Genomic DNA, 22,849 nt, shown 5'->3' with positions numbered 1-22,849 from the left:
GCTTCATCTGCCTTCAGTAGGCTGTAATGTGATTCTTAAAACTGCCGTGGGGTATAGTCTGATGGAATTAAGATATTTTGAAGCCATTTCAACTCTTCTTATTCTACCTGGGAGGAGCAGAAAGGAGTCTTCTCCAGGAAGCCACTGTGGTCTATAATACAGGGGTCTCACACCTTGGTGACACTCTTCCAGACAATGGATTGTGCTGAGGCTGCTTTCAGGGCCAACATAATGGTTGGCAGAAACCTTCCCAAAGCACATTTAGGGACATGGGAAATGCTTGACTCTCAGTTCTGGAAAGAGAGAATTGTGGCTTCCAACTGAAAATGAGCTAGTGCAGGAGAACAAGATCCCAGCTCTCCCTCTCACCTTCTGCCCTCCATCTCTCTATAGTTCTCTAAGCCATGATCCCTCATCCTACTGCAAAGACTGAGGCCAGTAGTGGAAGACCTCCCAGGTGACATGCTGAGATCATCTGGTTGCTGTCAATCAATGTCATTCATAAAAAGCTGAAATTTTTTGAGGCTTCTCTGTTAAAAATAATTTTACACTCCTCTTTTCTTATGGCTGTCCTCAGTACTCAACACTTTGCTTGGTGCAGAGTCAGCATTTAATAAATATTTGTTGAACTGTATCGTACAAGTCATTACCAGCCAGCTACCTTGTCCTTTAGATAAATTCCAAATCTCCATATTAAATTATAAAATCTTGGGACCAGCCTGGTGGCATAGTGGTTAAGTTCACGTGCTCCGCTTCAGCGGCCCGGAGTTCACAGGTTCGGATCCTGGGCGCAGACCTACCTACCACTTATCAAGCCATGCTGTCACAGCGTCCCACATATAAAATGGAGGAAGATGGGCACGGATGTTAGCCCAGGGCCAATCTTCCTCAGCATAAAAGAAGAGGATTGGCAATAGATGTTAGCTCAAGGCTAATCTTCCTCACACATACACAAAAAAACAATCTTTAAGGACAATCACCTTGATGGATTTATCTTTGGGCTCCCCAGCACCTAGTAGAGCACCCAGAACATGACAGGGTATTAGTAAGCGGTGGTTGAATCTGTGGTCTATGGCACACTCTGCTTATGTGCAGTCTTGTCATACGGGTCTCTGGACAGCATGATTTGTGTTTGTGTGTGTATGTGTGTGTGTGCACGTGTACATGCACACACTCTTGTCTGCACCAATAATGAAGCAACATGGAGTCAACCTGGACCAAAAACTCCAACAAGTTTCTTTTGTGGATCGGTTTTAACACCTTTCATTGGCCAGTTTGACTAGGTGCTATATTTACTCTACAATTTGTTTGCAAATAAGATCAGGTGATAAAGTTATTCACGGACCAAACTTAGGCAAAAGTTAAGTCTGAGATTGATTACCACCACTGAAACTTTCGGTGGTTTATCAGTTAGCTTTTGCTGCATAAGAACAATTCCAAAACTTACTGGCTTACAAAAAAAAATTATTTCCCATGGTTCTGTGAGTCATCTGGGCACTTCCGGTCTGAGCCAGCTCAGCTTGAGCTGGATACTTGAGGATGACGCTTTAGGAGGCCTCACTCACAGGTCTGCTGTCAGCTGGAGTGGCAACCTCATGTTTCTCATCATCCGGTAGGATAGCCCGTACTCATTCACAGAATGATGGAAGAGTTTCCTATAGTGAGAGAGGGTAAACCCCAATGCACAAGCACTTTTCAATTTTCTATTTATGTCATATTTTCTAATGTCCCATTGGCCAAAACAAGTCATGTGGCCAAGAACAGATTCAACGAGGGGAGAAATAAACTACTTCTTCATGGGAGGACTGAAAAAACACATTACAGAGGGGATACATTTCAGGGTGCAATGAATCATTGTGGCCATTTTTACAATTTTGTGGTGTTTTTCTCAGTCAAGTCATAAGAATAAAAACTAGAAGGATCCCAGGGATGTGAGATTATTGTACTTATTTAAGAAACAGTGGTTCAAAAGGCAGAATCTGGGAGAAGCCATTTCAAGGGTGACGGTAATTGATCTAGACTGATCAAGATGGCAATCTCCAAAAGCTCCCAAACTTTGTCACTGAGTCTATGGGTGAAATAGGGCCTTATTCTACTCTTTACTTTCCTCTCTAAAACTGGTCCTCACTCAATAATTCTCCAACCCAGTAAATGGCAGTACCATTATCCAGTGGGTTCAACCCAAAAACCGAGAATCATTCTGGATTCTTCTCTTTCCCTTATCCCCACATCCTAACCATTAGCAAGGGTTGTTGGTTCTATCCATCTAAATCTTATTTCTAACTTCCATGCACTCATTTCCATTTTCACTGTCATTGCCATCACCTGGTTCCCCTTCAGCTTTCACTTGATCTTGTACTGTAGTCTCCTAATTGGTCTCCCTGCTTCCTCACGTGTTCCCTCTACAGTTAAGTGTCCAAACAATAACATTGTGATTCTTTAAAAAAGTAAATCAGAAGATGGTACAACTCTATCTAAAACTTTCAATGGCCTCCCATTGCATTTAGAATAAAATCCAAAACTCTTCATTGTGACCTAGAAGGCTCTTCATAATCTAGACCCTGCTTGCCTCAATTTCAATTGATACCACTCGTTTCTTTATTAAGTGTATTTTGGCCAAACTGGTCTCATTTTTCTTTTCTAAACACACGAAATACACGTCTCAGGCTGAATGTAAACACCTCAAAGACATCTTCCCTGACTTGCTTATCTTCAATAGCCCCCAACCCTCTGCCATCCCCTGGATTATTCTCATTCATTAATCCATTTTTTTTTCTTGTCTCTCGTTTTTCTTTTTTTTTTTTAATTTTGGTATGTAAGCTTTTTTTTTTTTTTTAGTGAGGAAGATTGGCCCTGAGCTAACATCTGTTGCCAATCTTCCTCTTTTTATTTTGCTGAGGAAGACTGTCCCCAAGCCAACATCTGTGCCCATCCTCCTCCACTCTGTATATGGGATGCCCCACAGCATGGCTTGATGAGCAGTGTATCCGTCCACGCCCAGGATCGGAACCCCCAAACCTGGGGCCACTAAGGTGGAGTGCGGGAACTTAACCACTACGCCACCGGGCCAGCCCTGGTATGTAACCTTTTTTAATGTCATAGTTATTGAAGTATAATTTATATAGAGTAAAATTCACTCTTTTTAGTGTCCAGTTATATGAGTTTCGTCAAACACATACAGATTTGTAAGCACTATTACAGTTAAGATTATGACATCCTAGAAAAGGCAAAATTATAGGGGCATACAACAAATCAGTGGTTTTCAGGCGCTGGAGTGGGGTAGGAGCCGACTATGAAGGGCCACAAGGCATCCTCCTCTTTTCTTCACAGCTTTTATTTATAATCTGTAATAATCTTATTCATTTACTTATTAATTATTGCCTTCCTCAGAAGGTACGTTCCAAGAGGGCAGGAACCTTGTACGTCTTGTTCACTTCCGTGTCTCCAGAAACTAGCATGGTGCCAGTCAGTAAATAGGTGCTCAATCATCCTTCGTTGAATGACTTAATAGACACATAAACTCTCCCCAACTCGGTCCTCTCCCTCAGTCCTCATCTTTAATCCATGACCACATCCTATGGATGCTACCTCTTAAATATCTCTAGTTATCCTCTTTCCTGTAACCTCACTCTCATGTTCCTGCTCATATTACTTTTCACTTAGATGATTTTTAATAACCTTACAAGTGGTTTTCCTGTCTGCAATCTTGCCCCCTCAATCACTGTCTCTAACTGCTGCTAGGTGCAATTGAATTACCTCACTCCCTTGCTTAAAAAAAAAAAAAAGGTAATTGTTGCCCATTGTCTGGCAACCAAACCAAACTAGCTTGGCTCTTCTCTGCTCCCAGGTGCCTAACGCTAACCACCATCCTTCTTGCCACTGACGGGGCTCTGCTCCTACCCAGATGTGACTCCCAGAAACCAAATGCTGCTGCTCATCTGGCCTACCACCATCTCTGAAGTGAGCCCCTCATCTCTGGAGAGTCCCTGCTGTTCTCACACCCCCACTCATCAGCGCCCCCTCAATCCCAGCATGTCTACAGGCTTCAGGTCCCCCAATTTAAGACTAACATCAGCATAGCAAGGAACTTAGAGCTATCGGAGAAATCCATGTAAATACAAACTATGACATTTCTCAAACTTACACCCATGCTTTCAACTCTCAAGATCCCGGTATACTGAATTTTAAAGCCACACATTTTTCAGATACTGATCTTGGCAATTATTTTCTGTGCTTCCATTGCATTTTGAAAAGAATCAAGAGGCTGGCCTTTACTTTTACTGAATTATATCAGTTGGCTGGAACTAAGCCTAAATGCCTCTTTCTATAAGCTAACAAAAGTAGACTTACTCAAAATTTTTAATAATAATTTTTAATCCATGCCATCAAAGCTCTACAATAGGAAATCCTAATTATTTCATTGGTTCTTCTTGGGAAATCACTAGTGTCGAACAAAGGAAATTGGCTAAATAAATTGAGGTATACCCATAAATTATATTACTCTGTAGTTGTAACAAAAATGAATGAGGAAGCTGTCAAGGTACTACTGTGGACAGAGCTCCAAGTTATAGTGTTAAGTGAAGACAGCAGTGCAGAAAGCTGCTGCTCACTTGCACACTTATATTTGCTCATGTACACACTTTTATTTGCTTAGAGAAAATGTGGGAGGATTCCCAAGAAACCGGAAAGAGTGGCTTCCTGTGGGGGAAAGCGAATGAGGCAGATTGACGCAGAAGTGGGAACAAGACCTTCCCATTGTATATCTCTTTATATTTTTGGTTTTTGAATCATGTGAAGTATTACCCCCTCTCAGTTGCCTAATTTTTGTAAAGAAAGAAGAGTGTGAGTGGGTACCACAATGTGATTCTCAAAAGACCCCTTCAAATTGCATTACTCCAGGACTTTGAAACTATCATAAAATCAGCAAGACCTTTCAATAGCCCTAATATCTACACATATGCAACAAACTTTATTAATATATAAGTACAAGTAAATAAATACATTCTAAAATAATACATCATCCGAACAGAAGTGTAGCAGTTATCTGCCTCATCAGTTGTCCTAAAAACTTATTTTCTCTTAGCTAGGAAATTGGACATGTAAATTCATTTACCCTTTGAGGTCAAGGAAATGGTCCAAGGTTGTCGTAATAGTCTGTGGTGCCAGCATTGCATAGAATATAACTAATGTGGGCAAGCCCCGTGGCTTAGCAGTTAAGTGTGCTTGCTCCGCTCCTGGCAGCCCGGGTTCGGATCCTGGGCATGCACCGATGCACCATTTCTCCAGTCATGCTGAGGCCACGTCCCACATACAGCAACTAGAAGGATGTGCAACTATGACATACAACTATCTACTGGGGCTTTGGGGAAAAAAAGGAGGAGGAGTGGCAATAGATATTAGCTCAGAGCTGGACTTCCTCAGCAAAAAGAGGAGGATTAGCGTGGATGTTAGCTCAGGGCTGATCTCCCTCACCAAAAACATAAATAAATAAATAAACAAATATAACTAACGCAATCATACATCATTTTGGCTTGACACAAAAGGATACCTTTTTCTTGTCTCATACCAATTTGTTTTGGAAAATGATCCCTTCCATTCTCCCTCTCCACCCGCCCCCCCCACTCCTCTCTCTCTCTCTCTCTCTCTCTCTCTCTCTCTCACACACACACACACACACACAAATATTTTGTGTAATTTAAATGCAGCTGTCAGGGTTAAATTCAGAGGCAGCAAAAGTTGACTGTGTGCTCTGTTCCCTCAGACACTCTGTTCCAGGAATGAACCTGAAACTCAAGTTTGGCCAATCAGAGTCATTGGACAGGAAGTGGGGACTGTTTTAGAGGCAGAGCAAAAGAGAGTTTCTTTACTTTTGAAATTACAAGCTTTAAGAATCATATAAGCCCATACCTGCCAGGACCCATTATTGCTACCCATTCTGAAAATAAACCCCAAAAGAAAATTAAGTCAACATGGAGATTTAAAAAAAGAAAGAAAATCATGATAATATCAGTGAACACTGGATCCAGCCATGCTTTGAGCCGGTCCTTCCTTGAAATTTACCAACTTCACAAGCCAATGAATTCTCTCTTTTGTTGCTATTTTGAAACACAATTCAAGCGTTCTTTAGAAACTCTGGTCTTAATTTACCTGGAAAATGCAAAAAATGTAGACGGCTAAGTTTAAGAGATTCAGAGAAATTCTTCATGTGAGCAGTGAATCTGGAGCAGGGCAAGGCGGTTCTTTCATGATGAGGGCTGGGCTATAAGATCGAGGAGAAAATACACAAAATAAAATTAGGTCTCTGGCTCCAAAAATAATCCATGCCACCTGCCATTCTTACTTCCCTAAGTGAGAATATTTTAAAAGTTTTTTTGCTTCCTTATTCTTTAAACAAAATAATCCTAAAAACAGCTACAATTGATTCCAATTACCTATACATGCACATCCTTCCCATATATTTCATTAAAGTGGCTAATTAACTTATTTGTCTGTTCATTCAACAAATTTTTATTGCGTTACACTACATGCCAGACATTGTTCTAGAAACTGGGGATATAATAGAAGGAGTCTCTGTCCTCATGGAATTGACGTTCTAGTGGAGGTGACATAAAAATAAATAAATACATCTATAATATATCAGATTGTGCTTTTTCTAATGCTAAGAAGAAAAACAAGACAAGGTAAGGGGAATGGAAAAATGTTGAGGCCAGTGTACTAATTTATATACAGAAATAAGAGGTGCCTTCTTGGACAGGGTGACATCAAAGCAAAGACTCAAAGCAAAGAGAGTGTAGCCATGTGATTTCTTGAGTCATTTCAAGCAAGGCCATTGGGTCAGAGGGTGGAGACATGGGGAATAGGGATGTGGGTCAGAACATTGGGGAGAAGGGGCTCTCAAGTAGGGCTTTGTCACCTTGAAATAACCAAACTCAAAAACAAAGAGGAGAAAGAGACTCAAAGATATTGGATTATTAATATGAATAAGGTCATAAATAAGGACAATCTGATTAGATTTTAATCCAAAACAATTCAGCAAACATGTGGTCAGTACTAACTGCCCATCAGTTGTTTGTGGGTAACTTTTATTGCTTGGACATGATTGGATATTATTGTTTAGATATTGGACATTATTGTATATATAGTGTTGTTTGGATATTATGTGTTTAGGGTGGTGTTAAGCTGCTGGGTCTATATGGGACCAAACCACTCCCGCACAAGGAATAGGATCTTCCCTGAAGGGTGAGGTTTTCATCTCCTCCTTCCCCATAGCCATGTCATTCACCCTGCCCCACCCATTCCTTGAGGAAAAGGCTTATATCTCCAGCCAGAACCTTTAAACTGAGTAGGAGGGTCTTAGGAGGGAACAGAGTAAGAACTCTCCCTTTGCCATGACTACAGACCAAGGAGGCAGGACAGACCTGCAGGGATGAGGCATAAGAGGACATATATCTGTTAAAAGGCAGGAAGAGATCTGGGAACTGAGTGACCCAGGCCAGCTGCACCAGTGACAGGGTATGGGAGATTAACTGAGGAAGGGTCAGAAACCTGTACTTTATGTCTTTTCTGCTGCCAGCATTTTCTTTATTTCTATATTTGCTTTGTCTTAAGCGAAGTCTTTTTGGAATCCATCATAGATGAGCTGAGAGAAATGAAATGAAATGGCTTTCTACAGTTTTAAGGGGAGAGGGGGACCTCGGAAACAGTAGTGACAGTAAGAGTGACAGGCCTTGAGAGAAAGTGAAATGAGTGGAAAACTATTTGTGTGGCTGGGTTAGTGCCACTGCCCCCCTGAAGAGGATCTGTCCATGGACAAACCTTGGGGGTAATGGTTCAGAGCAGGGGCTGTCAAATCATGAAAGCCCATGTCGAAATCTAATCTCCACTCCTCTATCTGTAGGAGCTGGAACAACTTACCCTCCCTATGCCTCAGTCTCCACCTCTGCAAAATGGGGCTAATGCTACCTCACAACAACCATTATCCACATTTTACTGATGAAAAATTAACTTACCAAGGCTGTATAAGCAGTCAGCATCGAAGGTAGGTCTCAAATCCACTCTTTCCTACTCTAAAGCCCATGTTCTTAACCCCACACCATATTGCTTTCCCATCTTAGTGTTGGTGCAACCAGCAATCCAGATATCCAAACCAGAACCTGGAAGGTCGCTCTGGCCTCCTCGTACCCCCTCCACCCCAGATCCACTCATAACCAAATCCTGTCAACCCCACCCTCTCAATGTCCTCCAGACCCATTCCCTCCTCTACAGTCCTTCTGCCTTAGCTTCTCCATCCATTTCCTGCTTGCAATTCACCTCAATGGAATTCTCTTTTCCCATTCTCTTTCTAAAATCCAATATAATAAATATAATAATAAATATGGCACTCGCCTTCTGAATAGTGTTCAATTGTTTCCCATCATTTAGTTGATAGTCCTCGAAATTTACTGTACATAAAAATCAGCTGGAGAACATGCTAAATGCAGATTTTGATTCAAAAAGTTGAGACGGGGCCCATGAATGTACATGGTTAACAAACAGTACAGGTGATTGATACAAGTAATATGTAGATTCTTGTTACTCAAAGTGTGTCCATGGACCAGCATCATTAACATCACCTGGGAGCTTGTTAGATACGGAGATTCTGTGGCCCAGCCCCAGACCTACTGAATCAGGACCTGAATTTTAGCAAAGTTCCCAGCTAATTTGTATGCACATTAAAGACATAGATCACACTTTGATCTAAAGAATAAAATATAAAATCTTTTCCATGGTATAGGAGGCTGGTCACGACACATCGTCTACTTATCTCTTCCCCCCTATCTCATAGGAATCTCTCTGTGATCTAAGTTTGACAAACTGGGGAAACTGAGGCACCAAAATGCTAAAGCAGTGACCCCCATCTTCTCCATCTTGGTCCCCTGAGTGCCTCCCACAGTCTCTACTACATAAAGCATTCTTGGTACATGTTGAGTCAAACCGAACGGAATTAATGTATGTTTTAAAACACATTTCAAAGCACAGTATTACTTTCATATTGCATCTTTCATCAAGGTATGATTTAACTGAAATGAAAAAGAATGAACAGAGAAAAGACTGTCAATGTCATGAGCTAGATGCATTTTACTCCTTAAAACACTGAACATGTCGTCATTGGGCAGGGGAAAGGGGTACTTAGTCCTGTCTGTGAAGTCCTTGCTGTTCTCAGTTGATTTACTGCCTGAAGTTAAACCCATGCTCTATATATTAAAGCACAACTCCACCTTTTTTTTTGTTTAAGAAGAGCAAACTTTCACCACAAAGATACAAGAACAGTAAATATTGATCTTCTTGACGGATGGTGCACCTCACGCCACAGGCCACTCAAGCATCTGCTCATTACCACCCAGTCCTCCCCTTTGTGGGGAAATAATGCCAAGTGGCCTCCTGTGCTATCGGCTGCAGATCGCAAATATTTAAAAGCAATAAATTTCTCTGAATGAAAAGCACCTTTCTTTGTTCTCCAACCCCCTCTCCTCCCAAGTCATGTTGATTTTGGGACTGTGCATACTGCCAGCACCTGTACTTTTCAATTGTTTGCTTGCCAAGATCGCTGTGGTTTTCTTGCTTGGTTTTAGGAACCATTATAAGTCCAGTAGCCAATGAAGGTGTATTTTCTTTCTCTCTTGGCAATCTGCAGGGGAAGTATCAGCTTCAGGACACCAGCAGCAACCGTAACCAGAGGACATAGGAAGAGAGGAACAGAAATTGGAGCTCCTCTATCTGGGGACTTGTCCCCATATGATAATGAAAAATGGACCACCGCTACAGACCAATAAGAAAGGTTTGGATTTCTTCAAGAGCCTTCTTATTTGGCAGTAAGTTTTTAAGCCTGGTTTTGCTGAAATCCAGAACCATTCTTTAACTGAACATGAAGACCTGCAATAAGAAATAAGAACTAGATTTCAGCAAGTGGAAATTTGAATTGTGATTGAGACTGGCCACTGAGAATGTTACCCCCAAGGGTCTAAATATAAATATTGAATAAAACTATTATCTCTTCTACATGAAGCCTTACCCACCATTTGATGGAGTAGGATTATGCCCTGTGTAACCTTGATCACTTCTCTTAATCTCTTCCCTCAGAGCTATGTGTCCATAGAGCATTGGAGTACAATAAACTGCAGCCAGTCATTGTGATCCGGTCAATGTAGATGACAAACTGGGTGTAGGGACAAATGGTCTATGTGTAAAGCTTTAGCCCTTTATTGTACCAAAGTTGACTTTTCATTCAAAAAGGGTGTTACAGCCTCTATTACCACCACTACTGAGGATGGTATTTGTTATTTTCATTTGCTACATTTATTCTACTTTCAGGAACAAGTATTTAAGGATCCAAATGACTCCAAATCTTGACCCATATGGTTTCAGTGAGCACCTCCCCCCAAACTTCAGGGATGAAGTAAATGTCCAGAACTGAGCACATCAACACATAGCATTCTGTTGGCTACAAAGACTGAAGTTCAGTATCAATGAGATATAATGAGATTTTGTTGAGACTTCTGGAATCAAGGTTTGACTATGAGAGACTGTAGACTCTGGGGCTGCTGCAGCTGTCTTACCAACATGAGGCAAGTGCCTGTTGGCTTTGAGTTACTTTTCTGGTAGGACAGCTTGAGTTTGGTGAGCTGTACTCTCATGCCTATTCTGCCTGTTGCCCAGAGACCTGCATTTGTGATATGAGGGCTCAAAATGCAGTGTATGGTCATGGAACGGTTTATGTCCCTCTGGGTAAAACTGATGAGTTCTGATAAGGATGACACTGATAAGGATGATGCTCATTTTGCCTTGGTTGGCATCATTCTCCAATCAGTTGAGCCAAAATGTCCTAAGTAATTTACTTATCCCAAAAATACAAGAGATGATACTTGCTACAAACACTTAAAGAGGCATTTTGGTTTTGTCAATGTATGTCATGAGCCATAGAGTAAGGAGCTAAAACCAGCCTCCCTATTTACACTGGATTAGAAAGATCTCCAGAGAATTGCATAACAAGTGTTTGGAATTATATGAAAATTATTGAGCCGCCTTCAGTTTCTTGTAAGATCTCCACAAATTACAGGAAATGTCAGAGGAAACATGAAAATACTGTTGTATAAATTTAAATTTAAAATTAAATTCAGATTTACACATAACACATTTGTATGAAGATTTAAATATTTATTTTCAGAAAAATTGTTCTGCAAGAATCATCAACTCTAGATGCACTAAAATTTATATTTCAAAATAATTTATCATAGGGCCTGCCCCGTGGCTTAGCAGTTAGGTGCGCGCGCTCCACTGCTGGCGGCCCAGGTTGGGATCCCGGGCGCGCACCGACGCACCGCTTCTCTGGCCATGCTGAGGCCGCGTCCCACATACAGCAACTAGAAGGATGTGCAGCTATTACATACAACTATCCACTGGGGCTTTGGGGGAAAAAAATAAATAAATAAATAAATAAACAAAATAATTTATCATAAATGTATCCCAATGTCACCATCGTCCAGAAAATACTCAACAACTTTAGTAACAGTTGCATCAGCAGAAAAGATTCTTCTGAAAATCAAAAATTATCAAAAATTATTGCAATCTTGGCTATCCATTCATATTTAATAGTAAGGCACTAAAAGGCTGACTGCAAACTCTGGGTTCCCTTGAGCAGGGCTTGCTGACTACTGGGCTTCACTGTAGCATGAGGCAGTGAGCCCGTCTTTCCCATGACAGATCCCTCAACGTCAGAATGTGAAGGGCTTTTCTCTGGTTTCTCCAGAGAAGAATCCTCCAAATACCAGCCGGAGAAATACTTGCCTGGCTGATTGCATTCTGGGAACAGAACAGGAGGAAGGACGTGAAGGTTCCACAGGCCACTATCTAAAACTTCAAGAAACTCCTGTTTGAAGATCCCACCTCATCTCTGAGCCCAGTGTTTCTGGGTTGGGAGCCTCTCTAACTCAGTTTTGCCAGAGAATAAACCCTTGTCCTGACTCTACAGAGTGAGCCAAGGAAAAATGGAGCTCTGTATCCAGACTGCCACCAGGCCCCTGTTTTAAGCCCTGTGCCTGTTCCCTGCTTTAGAAGATACGCGAAACCTTCAAGGTGCAGGTTTCTTGAGGGTAGAGCAAATTGACTCACTTCTGCTTCTAGGATTCCTGTGTAGACTTGCGTTGGGAGTCACTCCATTCTGTTAAGTCAATGACCACGTTTTAACCAACTTTATAGCTTTCAAAAAGTTTGTTGAAATTGCTCGCTTGATGTTGTCTCCTCTCTGTCTTTGTTTTTTATCCTTGCAGGTAAATGCATTTTGTTTCAAAGCAGTGCTTCCCAGTTGTTTTCAAAATCATGTGAGCAAAAAAATATATAGCATTTGTAGGGAACACTGAGATAAAGGGATGAGACCATTCAAGGCCCAGGGCGACTGGCCTGACCTTACCTACTATCCCAGCCCCTAAAAGGCCACCAAGAAGACTAAACAGATTAATATCTCCGCCTACTGCAACCCTTTTGCAGCATACCATTTGGAAGGCTCTGTTCTATTGTTGATTTTGAGGGGTTTGGGGAAAGGCAGAGGAGATAAATAGGAATCTCAGTCTCCACGTTTAATCAGCCACCCCTCACTGCTCACTCTTCCATATTGTCCAGGTTAGATGATTTTTTTTTTCCCTGTGGATATGCATCTCATGTTCCTGAAGTATCCATCCAACTGTTCCATCTTTCTGATACGTTTTATCCAGGAAACCTACAGTCACCAATTGCTTCTCTATAATTGCTCTCCCTTGGAAGTAGTAATGCTGCTTACCCTAATACCCTCACTAAAAGCAAATACCTGGCTCCATGATGAGTCACTTAAGTCACAGGAGCCTGAACCCCAGACACATCCAGCCTTGTCCCTGGTGAGTGGAAAAAGAGGAGCATCTACCTCAGTCAATGAAATAGAACTGTCATTAAGACAAAGGGGATAATCTAAAAGAAGCTAACACTTAGTCTGGCAAGACAGTGTAACATAGCACTCAAGACCGTGGGATTTGAAATTAATAATACCTGAGTTGGAGTCCTGTCTCCACCATTTACTGGATATGTGATCCTAGGAAAATTATTCTCTCTCTCTAAGTTTCAACATCCTCATCTGGAAAACAGGATTTAAGAGCAATTCCTGTTGCTATGAATATTTAAATGAGAAAGCAACTGCAAAGTGCCTAGTACAGAGGTGGTGGGGTAAGAAGTGGGAATAAAATACTGATGAAAGGTTGAAAGGAACAAGATAATATTCCCAAAGAAAAAGAGATAGAGTCTTAGAAAAAAGCATTAAATGGAGAATAAAAGGGATCAGGGCCACAGTTTACAAACACACAGACACTTAGGCCCCACCATCCACAGAGAAACAGAAGGTATAGATACAGATACAGAATACGTAAAATAGGATATATGTATTAATATATAAAATATATATAAAACAGGGTATGTGTGTATGCATATATACATATATATATATATATGGTCCTTATATGTGATAGTAGTTCTAGGAATTAGCTTCCTGATGTTGTTTTCCGGGAAAAGAACAAAGTTATTATCTCCATTTAGTTATTAATTAGCTCTTCAAATGGGGTCAGGCATCCTGGCCTATTTTTAGCCCTCTTTTTACAAGACCATAAATGAAAATACAACAACTGACCTCCCATCTTATCATCTGTCTCACTCAGATGCCAGCCCACACATTATTCTCTGTGGAAAAAGAGCCCAATATGACTATTTAAGACTAATACGTGGAGGGATGTCTATATGTGCAGGGCCAGACCATCACGCACTTAAAACTATGTGCCAAAGGAAAAGAAATTATTAAAGTGGGAGAAGATAAATAAAAGGTCAACACCTCCTTGACAGCTATGAGTATATATGTTATTGAACCTAAAGATGTTGTTTCTCAAGAAAACATAAACTTAAGTTCCTTCCAGGTTCTCCTTAGTGTTGGGGCTTAGATCGTACTTGGACAAAGGAATCATAATTCAATTAGCCAATGATTTATTACAAAACACTTTGCCCACACTGGATATTTTGATGTGTAAACATCAGAGTATTACACTCCTTCTATCCCAGGCTTCGCATTTCAGATTTCATTAGCCAATAAAGCCAGGTTTATTTATAATAAAGTTAAGCCCTTCAAACCACTGACCATGGAAACCAGATTTTGAAATAATTCAGATTTGTGTTTCTGTTCTTTCTAATTAAGGGTAATATCGGGAAGCACAGACAGTGGGTAGCATTGTTCGAGCACCATGGATTTAAGCAAGAAAATCTGATTATCAGCTCATGTCAGAAGCCAAGCGATAATGCAGCTTAGCATTCGTTGGGGCTTTTTCTTTAGCCAAAAGATAATTACCGTTCGTGAGGCCTTACGTAAGTGTATCTAATATCTAGGGCCCTAAAATTTATGAATAGCGAAGGCACATAATAGGCAAAGAAGAATTACTGTATTTATTATTTCTATGGCTTGTCCCACCATGATAATTTCATTATCTAGCAAAGTCAAACCTCTAAAATCAAAGTATAATTTCTTAAAGGACAAGAAGTTAAATATGCTGGCAAGGTTTTCTGCCCAATTTCCTCTGGTAAAAGTTATTTCTAACAAATAAGAAGTAGACTAGCCAGAATTTTAATAGGAAATTTACCAAAGGGGAGTCAGAATCACCTATTGAGCTCATTGTACAAATAGATGTTAAGCTTCTGCAGTGAGATATTTTTTCTTTCAGAAAGTGTTATTTCTTCATCCTGTGCTTTTGATAATAAATGCAGTGCTTCCTACCAAACAACACCAAAAATCTGAAAACTGAAAAGCACTTCTTGGCAAAGATGATGGTGTCAGAGGGAGCGTTGCTATAATATAGCGACTTGAGTATATATCACGAGTTATATCACAAGAATATATAAATTCTGGCAACCCACAGGGGAAAAGTATTTGAACTAGGGGTTAGAAGTTTGATATATAAAACCAGATCTAATAACAAGGATGAAAAAAAGTCTAGTTGTAAAATATGCAAAATAAGAATGCTGAGATCCTTGAAAACAAAAAGAAGCAACTACTTTTGGAAGAGAAAGAAGCATGATTGTCCTTAACTATAGACTCTTTTTTAGGAATAAATTTTGTTTATCTACTACTCATTGTGTACCAGCAGCAACTAACACTTCACTGGGGACGTACCACAGTCCAGGTATTGTGCTAAACAGGTTAGACATGTTAACTCATCAAATCCTCATAGTAACCCCATGAAATCATTACTTTATTCTCTCCTTTTTACAGAGGAGGAAAATGAGTCACAGAGAGGTTCAACAACTTGCCAAACTGGCTCCCACTACTCCGAACTTTATATAGAGAGTACTTAATTTTATTCATCCTTATAATTAGATTTGGTTTTATATATCAAATTTCTAACCTCTAGTTCAAATAATTTTTCCCCTCCGGGTTCCCAAAATTTGTTCTGTGTGATCTATACTCAGGCTGCTTGTATTACAGCAACGCTCACTCTGACACTTCCTGAAGCAAAAGGAAATGGCATTTTAGGACTGTTCCACTGCTGGCTCGGGCACTAACAATCAGCTCTCCAACTGTGGGCAAATCACCAAAGTCTCTGTTGGACAAAAGTCAAAAGGGAATGATGTTCCCTTCCCTGCCCATTTCACATGGTCCTTGAGACAGCATGGGGAGTCTGAAAGAATTATGAGAAGTGTGAAGTGCTGTATAGAGGTGAGCATATTGACAGGACAAAGCCATTGGCGAAGGTTGGAAGCAGAGAGTGAAAGGGTCAAAGGCAAAGCTCTCAGAGTCTGTATCCGGCACGCTCCCCTCATTCCCCCACTCTTCTCTTGAGCTCTCACTTACAACAGAGGTTTATTTGAGGGAGGCAGAAGAGTCAGGACAATAGCAATGATGACAATGACAACAAAAACAACAATAATAAATAGGTGTGCTCATCAGTACAGAGAAGCAATATGTGCAGTGAATCACAGCACAGACCCTGGAGCCAGGCTGCCCAAATTGGATCCTGCATCTACCACTTGGGCAAATTGCTCTACCTTTCTTTGCCTTGGTTTCCTCATCTGTAAAATGAGAATGATAATAGCTCCTATCTGATAAGATATTTATAACAATTCAGTGACGATATATATAGGGAATTTAGAACAGCCTGGTGGAGAGTCACCACTATATATATATATACATTTGAGAGTTGCAAGTAGTAATGTAACTAATTGTTCAGTGAAATGTGCCACTGACTCATTGGTTGTTATACTAGCAAGTTAAAAGCTGGAATCATGGCTTTTCTTTGTTTCTATTTTTTATCTTGATGAAAAATTAGTGACTTTTTTTCCACTTTGGCCAAACAACTAGAACAGGAACTTGTGTTTCACAATTTATGTGTCTGATTCTATCTACTTCTGACTGTTTTTATATTTTAGTAACAAAATGACCTCTTGAGCATTGTGGAACCATCTTAGACTATTGAGACTGCAGTTTCACGGGGACTATGTTTAGGGGGATCCTAAGGCAGAAATAACAGAAGACAAAATAGTCAAGTTAGCAGGAGGCACAAAACAGCAGGAAAAAGGGAGGAGACAATCAGTGGATCTCCTGCCCCAAAATCCCTGCCCATAGCCCCTCTGCTCTTGCTTTGACCCTAATGAGATATACTAAGAAGGAAGAACAAATATGCGCCCTACAATACTATGAAATAAAGTACATTGTGCCCATTTTACAGGTGCAGAAATCATGGCTGAGAGTTGTTGACTAAACTTGCCAAAGGTCAGACAACAATGAAGGAATGGGAACCACAGGGAGAAACCTCCTACATTTGAAGAAGGAGCCCAGAGTTCTATACCACTGGTGGTTCAGCCTTGCACATAATGATTGAGTAGCAAGTGGATCAGAAACCTTTAACACTTTTTGTAGGGTTCTCCTGTATTTTTAAGACAATATTGAGTGACTGAAGACTCAAACTAAATATTTTCTGCTAATAGAATGTCAATTTCAATTAAAACAAAATGAGCTATCAGCATTAGCCTAATACCAAAGCCAAGCACTATAAGAAACTACAGACCAATATCCCTGATGAATATTGATGCAAAAAAAACTCAAAAAATAACAGCTAACTAAATTCAACGGCACATTAAAAGCATTACACAACATAATCAAGTGGGATTTATTCCTTGAATACAAGGATGATTCAACATATGACAGTTAATAAGTGTAATACCACATTAACAGAATGAAAGACAAAATCCGCGTGACCATCTCAACTGATGCAGAGAAAGCATTTGACAAGATTCAAGAACTTTTCGTGATAAAAACACTCAACAAACTAGGAATAGAAAGAAACTACTTCAACATAGTAAAGGTCATATATGAAAAGCCCACAGCTAACATCATACTCAATGATGAAAGATTGAAAGCTTTTTCTCTAAGCTAAAGAACAAAAACAAGGATGTTTGTTTTCACCACAACCATTCAACACAGTATTGGAAGTCCTGGCCAGAGCAACTAGGCAAGAAAAAATAAATAAAAGTCATCTAAATTAGAAAGGAAGAACTAAAATTATCTCTGTTCATAGATGACATAGTCTTATGTGTAGAAAATCCTAAAGATTTCCACAAAAAAAACTGTTAGAACTACTAAATAAATTCACAAAAGTTGCAGAATACAAAATCAACAGACAAAAGTCAGTTGCATTTCTACACACTAACAATGAAAAATCTGAAAAAAGGATACTAAGAAAACAATTTCATTTAAAATAGCATCGAAAAGAATAAAATACTTAGGAATAAACCTAACCAAGGAGGTGAAAGACTTGTACACTGAAAACCACAAAACATTGCTAAAAGAAATTAAGACACAACTAAATGGATAGACATGTCATGTTCATGGATTGGAAGACTTAGCATAGCTAAGATGTCAATACCACCCAAAGCAATCCACAGATTTAACACAATCCCTATCAAAATCCCAATGGCATCTTTTTAAGCAATAGAAAAGTCCATCCTAAAATTCATTATGGATTCTCAAGGAAGCTCGAATAGTCAAAGCAATCTTGAAAAAGAACAAAGTTGCAAGTCTAACACTTCCCGATTTTAAAACATATTACAAAGCTGCAGTAATCAAAACAGTGTGGTACTGGTATAAAGACAGACAAGTAGGCCAATGGAATAAAATAGAGAGCCCAGAAATAAACGCTTACATATATGGTCAAATGAACTTTAACAAGGGTCCCAAGACCACTCAATGGGGAAAGGACAGTCTCATCAGTGAAGGGTATTGGGAAACTGGATATTCACATGCAAAAGAATGAAGTTGGATTCTTATCTTATACCATATACAAAAATTAACTCAAAATGGATTAAAAAACTAAATATAAGACCCAAAACTATAACACACCTAGAAGAAAACATAGGGGGAAAACTTCATGACATTGGATTTGAAAATGATTTCTTGGGTATGACACCAAAAGCACAGGCAACAAAAGCAAAAATAGACAAATGGGACTACATTAAACTTAAAAACTTCTGTGCATCGAAGGACATAATCAACAGAATGAAAAGGAACCCTACAAAATGGTAGAAAATATTTGCAAATCATATATCTGATAAGAGGTTAATATCCAGAATATATAAAGAACTCTTACAACTCAACAGTAAAACAAAAAAAACCCAATTTTAACAATGGGCAAAAAACTTGTATAGACATTTCTTTAAAGGGGATATGCAAATGGCCAACATGCATATTAGTAGATGCTCAACATCATTAATCATTAGAGAAATGTAAATCAAAACCACAAAAAAATATCACATCGCACCCATTAGGATGGCTACTAACTAAAAAAACAGAAAACAAGTGTTGGTGAGGATGTGGAGAGATTGGAACCCTGTGCACTGTTGGTGGGATTGTAAAATGGTGCAACTGCTATGGAAAACACTACAAAGTTCCTCAAAAAAAATAAAAATAGAACTACCCTATGATCCAGCAATCCCACTTCTGGATATATGTCCAAAAGAATTGAAAGCAAGGTCTTAAAGAGATATTTGCACACCCATGTTCATAGCAGCACTATTCATAGTAGCTAAGAGGTGGAAGCAACCCAAATGTCCATCAACAGGTGAATTGATAAACAAAATGCAGAATATATATACAATGGAATATTATTCAGCCTTTAAAAAGAAGGAAATCTTGTCACATGCTACAACATGGATGAATCTTGAAAATATTATGCTAAGTGAAATAAACCAGTCACAAAAAGACAAAATACTGTATGATTCCACTTACATGGGGTCTATAAAGTAGTCAAATTCATAGAAAGAGAAAATGGAATGGTGGTTACCAGGAGCTGGGGAGAAGGTGAAGTGGGGAGTTGTTGTTTAATGAATACAGAGTTTCACTTTTGCAAGATGAATAACTTCTCCAAATCTGGTACACAAGTACTCTCAAAAATGGTTAAGATGGTAAATTGCGTGTTATGTATGTTTTACCACAACTAACAATTTAAAAATGAATAAATAAAAGCTACTACAGGAGGGAAAAAGTGAACTGTCCAAAACGGATCCCATGGCTATGTGTGGGATAGATAAATAGAAGAGGGGATGACACAGAATTTGCTGATGGAAGAAGCAGAGGGCCATGATCTGTGCCTGGGCATGGCAGCCCTGACACACTCCTGCTTGAGGCTTCTCTCATGCACCCCCAGTAAGGAGGCATCAGGGCTCCGGACCAAATTCACCCTGTAGTTCTCTTCCTATCTTCTATGTTTGCCTTGATTACTTTTTGATTGATTCTCCATAACTTAACTTCCCTCTTGCATTTTTCTTATTTCTATCTTTTTGCTTTACGCTCTGGGAGATTTTCCACAACTTTTTTCTTGCAATCTTCTATTAAATTATCTACCTTTAGCAAGTATATATTTGATTCCATGATCTCTTTTTGTTTGCTGATTTTTCTTTTTCGAGGACACAGTGGTTCTTATTTTATGGATTTTCTCAGAATTCCCCAGAGGACACTAATTAGACATCTTTTTAGAGTAAATATTTTCTTCTGGTTTCAGAATTATGTCTGGTTCTTCTCATGCCAGTTTTTCTATTGGATCTTCTTGGTTCTTCTTTTTTGTGTAATCGGTTTTCCTTAAATTCTGCCAGTCCTTGGTATTATGAACAAAAGCCTAGTTGATGAGTTTCCTCTCTCTTTGTGCAGATGTGATTCTCTTTTTTTGTGTGTGAGGAAGACCGGCCCTGAGCTAACATCTGCCAATCCTCCTCTTTTTGCTGAGGAAGACTGGCCCTGGGCTAACATCCATGCCCATCTTCCTCCACTTTATATGGGACGCTGCCACAACATGGCTTGACAAGCGGTGCATCGGTGCGTGCCCGGGATCTGAACCGCCGAACCCCTGAACCCCAGGCCGCCACAGCGGAGCACGTGCACTTAACCGCTTGCACCATCGGGCTGGCCCCTAGATGTGATTCTCTTATTAGAGAATTCAGGGCTTCTCTTCATGACCACGAGCTTGGTAGAGGTGGTCAAGACATGTGAACTGTCTGGATTCGCTTCAGGTGTGAGTGGGCTGGCTGGGGCTCTTCCAAATGCCGGAATGAGAGGGCTTCATTATAAGGCACCAATTCCTATACTAAGAGTCCTGGTCCTCCTCCTAGAAACTCTCACTTTCTTTAGTAAAAATACTCTCTAGTTTTGTTCTGGAGACAAAACCTTGCCTGCAAATCACTCCTGCCTTCTCGTCAACATCTGGGTGTGGAGTGACTTACTTGATATGAACATTTGTCTGGGTTTTTTTGTCTGTTTTGATTTCTGGCCTATTCAACATCAAATCAATTCTTTTCTATGAGAGAAGGAAATTCTCCATTGGGAGGCAGCACCCAGTAGAAATTGAAGGGGCAGACCCTCCATCATCTTAACCCTTGTCATCAGGCAAATGTCTTTGTTTCTTAACCTATAGAGGTGCCTTAGATGCTGTTTTCCAAACTCAGCCCTCTTGACTCACACAGATGCTATGAAACCCTGGTATCCTTCCTGCAGTTCAAAAATGGAAATGTCCTCCCAAGTACACTCCCTAGAGCTATTGTGAGGAATTAACCACTCAGTGATCTAGCTGAATCTTCCCTTTCGTCTGTGCGCCATTCCCCTTCCAAGAGTCTTAGTGGGATTATTTAAACTTAAGTTAGGCATTAGAAGCAGTTTTCTCCACAATCTTACATTTTGAAAGCCTTTTGAGGCAAGAAACATAACTGCTGCCTGGAACAGCTCTTTCACTTAAGAGAAATATTGCCATTCCATTTATGAGAAATACAAACTATATCACTAAAATATATCTATTTTTTAAATTAGAAAAGTAATAAATGCTCACTCTAAAAATCTTAAACAGTATAGAAGAGTACGCTGATTTCACCGCTTTCAAGAGGTAATTAACGTTACAAAAATGTTCTTGGGTTGCTTTCAGAAAGTTTTGATGCATATATAGTGCCATTATACACATACACATTTTTTTGTCCAAACAAGTTCACAGGGTAACCCAGAGAGAGCTGTTTCCTCCTGGTCCACTTCAGTATGAGTGCCACATGCAAGAGAAAGCCAGCCCGAGCCCTACATCCAAAAGCTAGTTGGAAAGTAACCAAGATCTTTATGTCAGTCACTCAAAAAAAATAGATGAAGTATTGCCCTGCATTGCAAACACCAGTGTGTTCTGAAATTCCTTCTACCTCTTCGCCTTTCTCCTGAAAGTCCTGCTCTTCACGGCATGATAGCTTTCTCTTTCTCTCTCTCTCTCTTTCTCTCTCTCTCTCCCTCTCCCTCTCTCCGTTCCTGTCCTCTCACTCCCTTTCTCCTCCCTACCAAAGAAACATCTCAAAATTCAATCCATGCTAGCTCTAGTCTTCCCCCTTCCTCCTGACTCTCCTGTATAATCCTTTATCCCTTAGTAGCTTCTTTCCATTCCAAAATGATTAGTCTTCCTAGGAGTCTTTCAGTTCTCTGTACTCATCACTGCATTAACCCAACAAAAGGTCAGAAATGGCTGGCGGGCCGAAGAAACAAAGGCCTTTTCCTCTTCCAAGGCCAGTGGAGAGGTCAATTATGAAGACACACATGCATCTTGTCCTTGCCACAAGATGCTACTCGCTGTCTACGATTTGCTTCTTCTACTTGTAAATTCATCATGGGCATATTTGCTCATCAGCACATAGCATTCTGATTCATTCTTTTTAAACGGACATAGTATTCCATAATATTAAGAATGCATTTAACCAGTTTCTGCTGATAAATATATAGATTGTTTCCGGTTTTTTGCTCTCACAAGGAATGCTGCAATGAATAAACCTTGTATACGTATCTTATTATAAATGAGGAAGGATAGATGTGCTCTTGGCAACCATTGGTTTGTGTCTTTCTGGCTTAGCTTCATATAATATAATAACAACTAATTCTTTGTTGTTCTTTAAATCAGTGAATGAATGAATAAGTTAGCAAATAACTGAGAGTGTGATGATAAACCATAACCAAGGTAAACGATGTAACAGTTGGGCCTGTGTTACAGGATTTAACCTCTACTTAGCCACTGTTGAATTCAATTTTCCTCACCTGCAACCTGGGGAAATATTTCCAAAAACCATTGAAGGATTAGATGAGATAATATCAAAAATTGCCTGACCCAGGGCGATATAAGCTTTTATTGAACTAAAATCATGCATCCGTGTCAATCGTTTAAATAAGCAGAGTCTGGGTGCTGTGAATGTTTTGTGGACAAGGAAAATCCCCAGCAGTGTTTGAAAGCCACAACGCACAAAGAGCTATCTCAAA

General features: G+C 39.9%; 1 protein-coding gene across 2 annotated transcripts in view; it reads right to left on the bottom strand.

The window, feature by feature from the left end:
- The window catches only part of C25H12orf42 (chromosome 25 C12orf42 homolog), a 116,099-nt gene that overhangs the window by 48,292 nt on the left and 44,958 nt on the right, over window positions 1–22,849 (bottom strand). Inside the window, exon 2 of one of the 2 annotated variants that reach the window (XM_087449026.1) lies at window positions 6,148–6,259. The exons of the other annotated variant lie outside the window; for it this stretch is intronic. Coding sequence (XP_087305152.1) covers window positions 6,148–6,259 — 112 coding nt within the window. The remainder of the gene's footprint in view (window positions 1–6,147; window positions 6,260–22,849) is intronic. 2 annotated transcript variants of the gene reach the window in all.

Source organism: Ceratotherium simum, chromosome 25 (genome assembly GCF_057802395.1).
Source record: "Ceratotherium simum simum isolate JZ-2026a chromosome 25, ASM5780239v1, whole genome shotgun sequence".
In the NCBI taxonomy this organism is placed as follows: Eukaryota; Metazoa; Chordata; class Mammalia; order Perissodactyla; family Rhinocerotidae; genus Ceratotherium; species Ceratotherium simum.
This window is presented reverse-complemented; position numbering and strand designations above follow the sequence as displayed.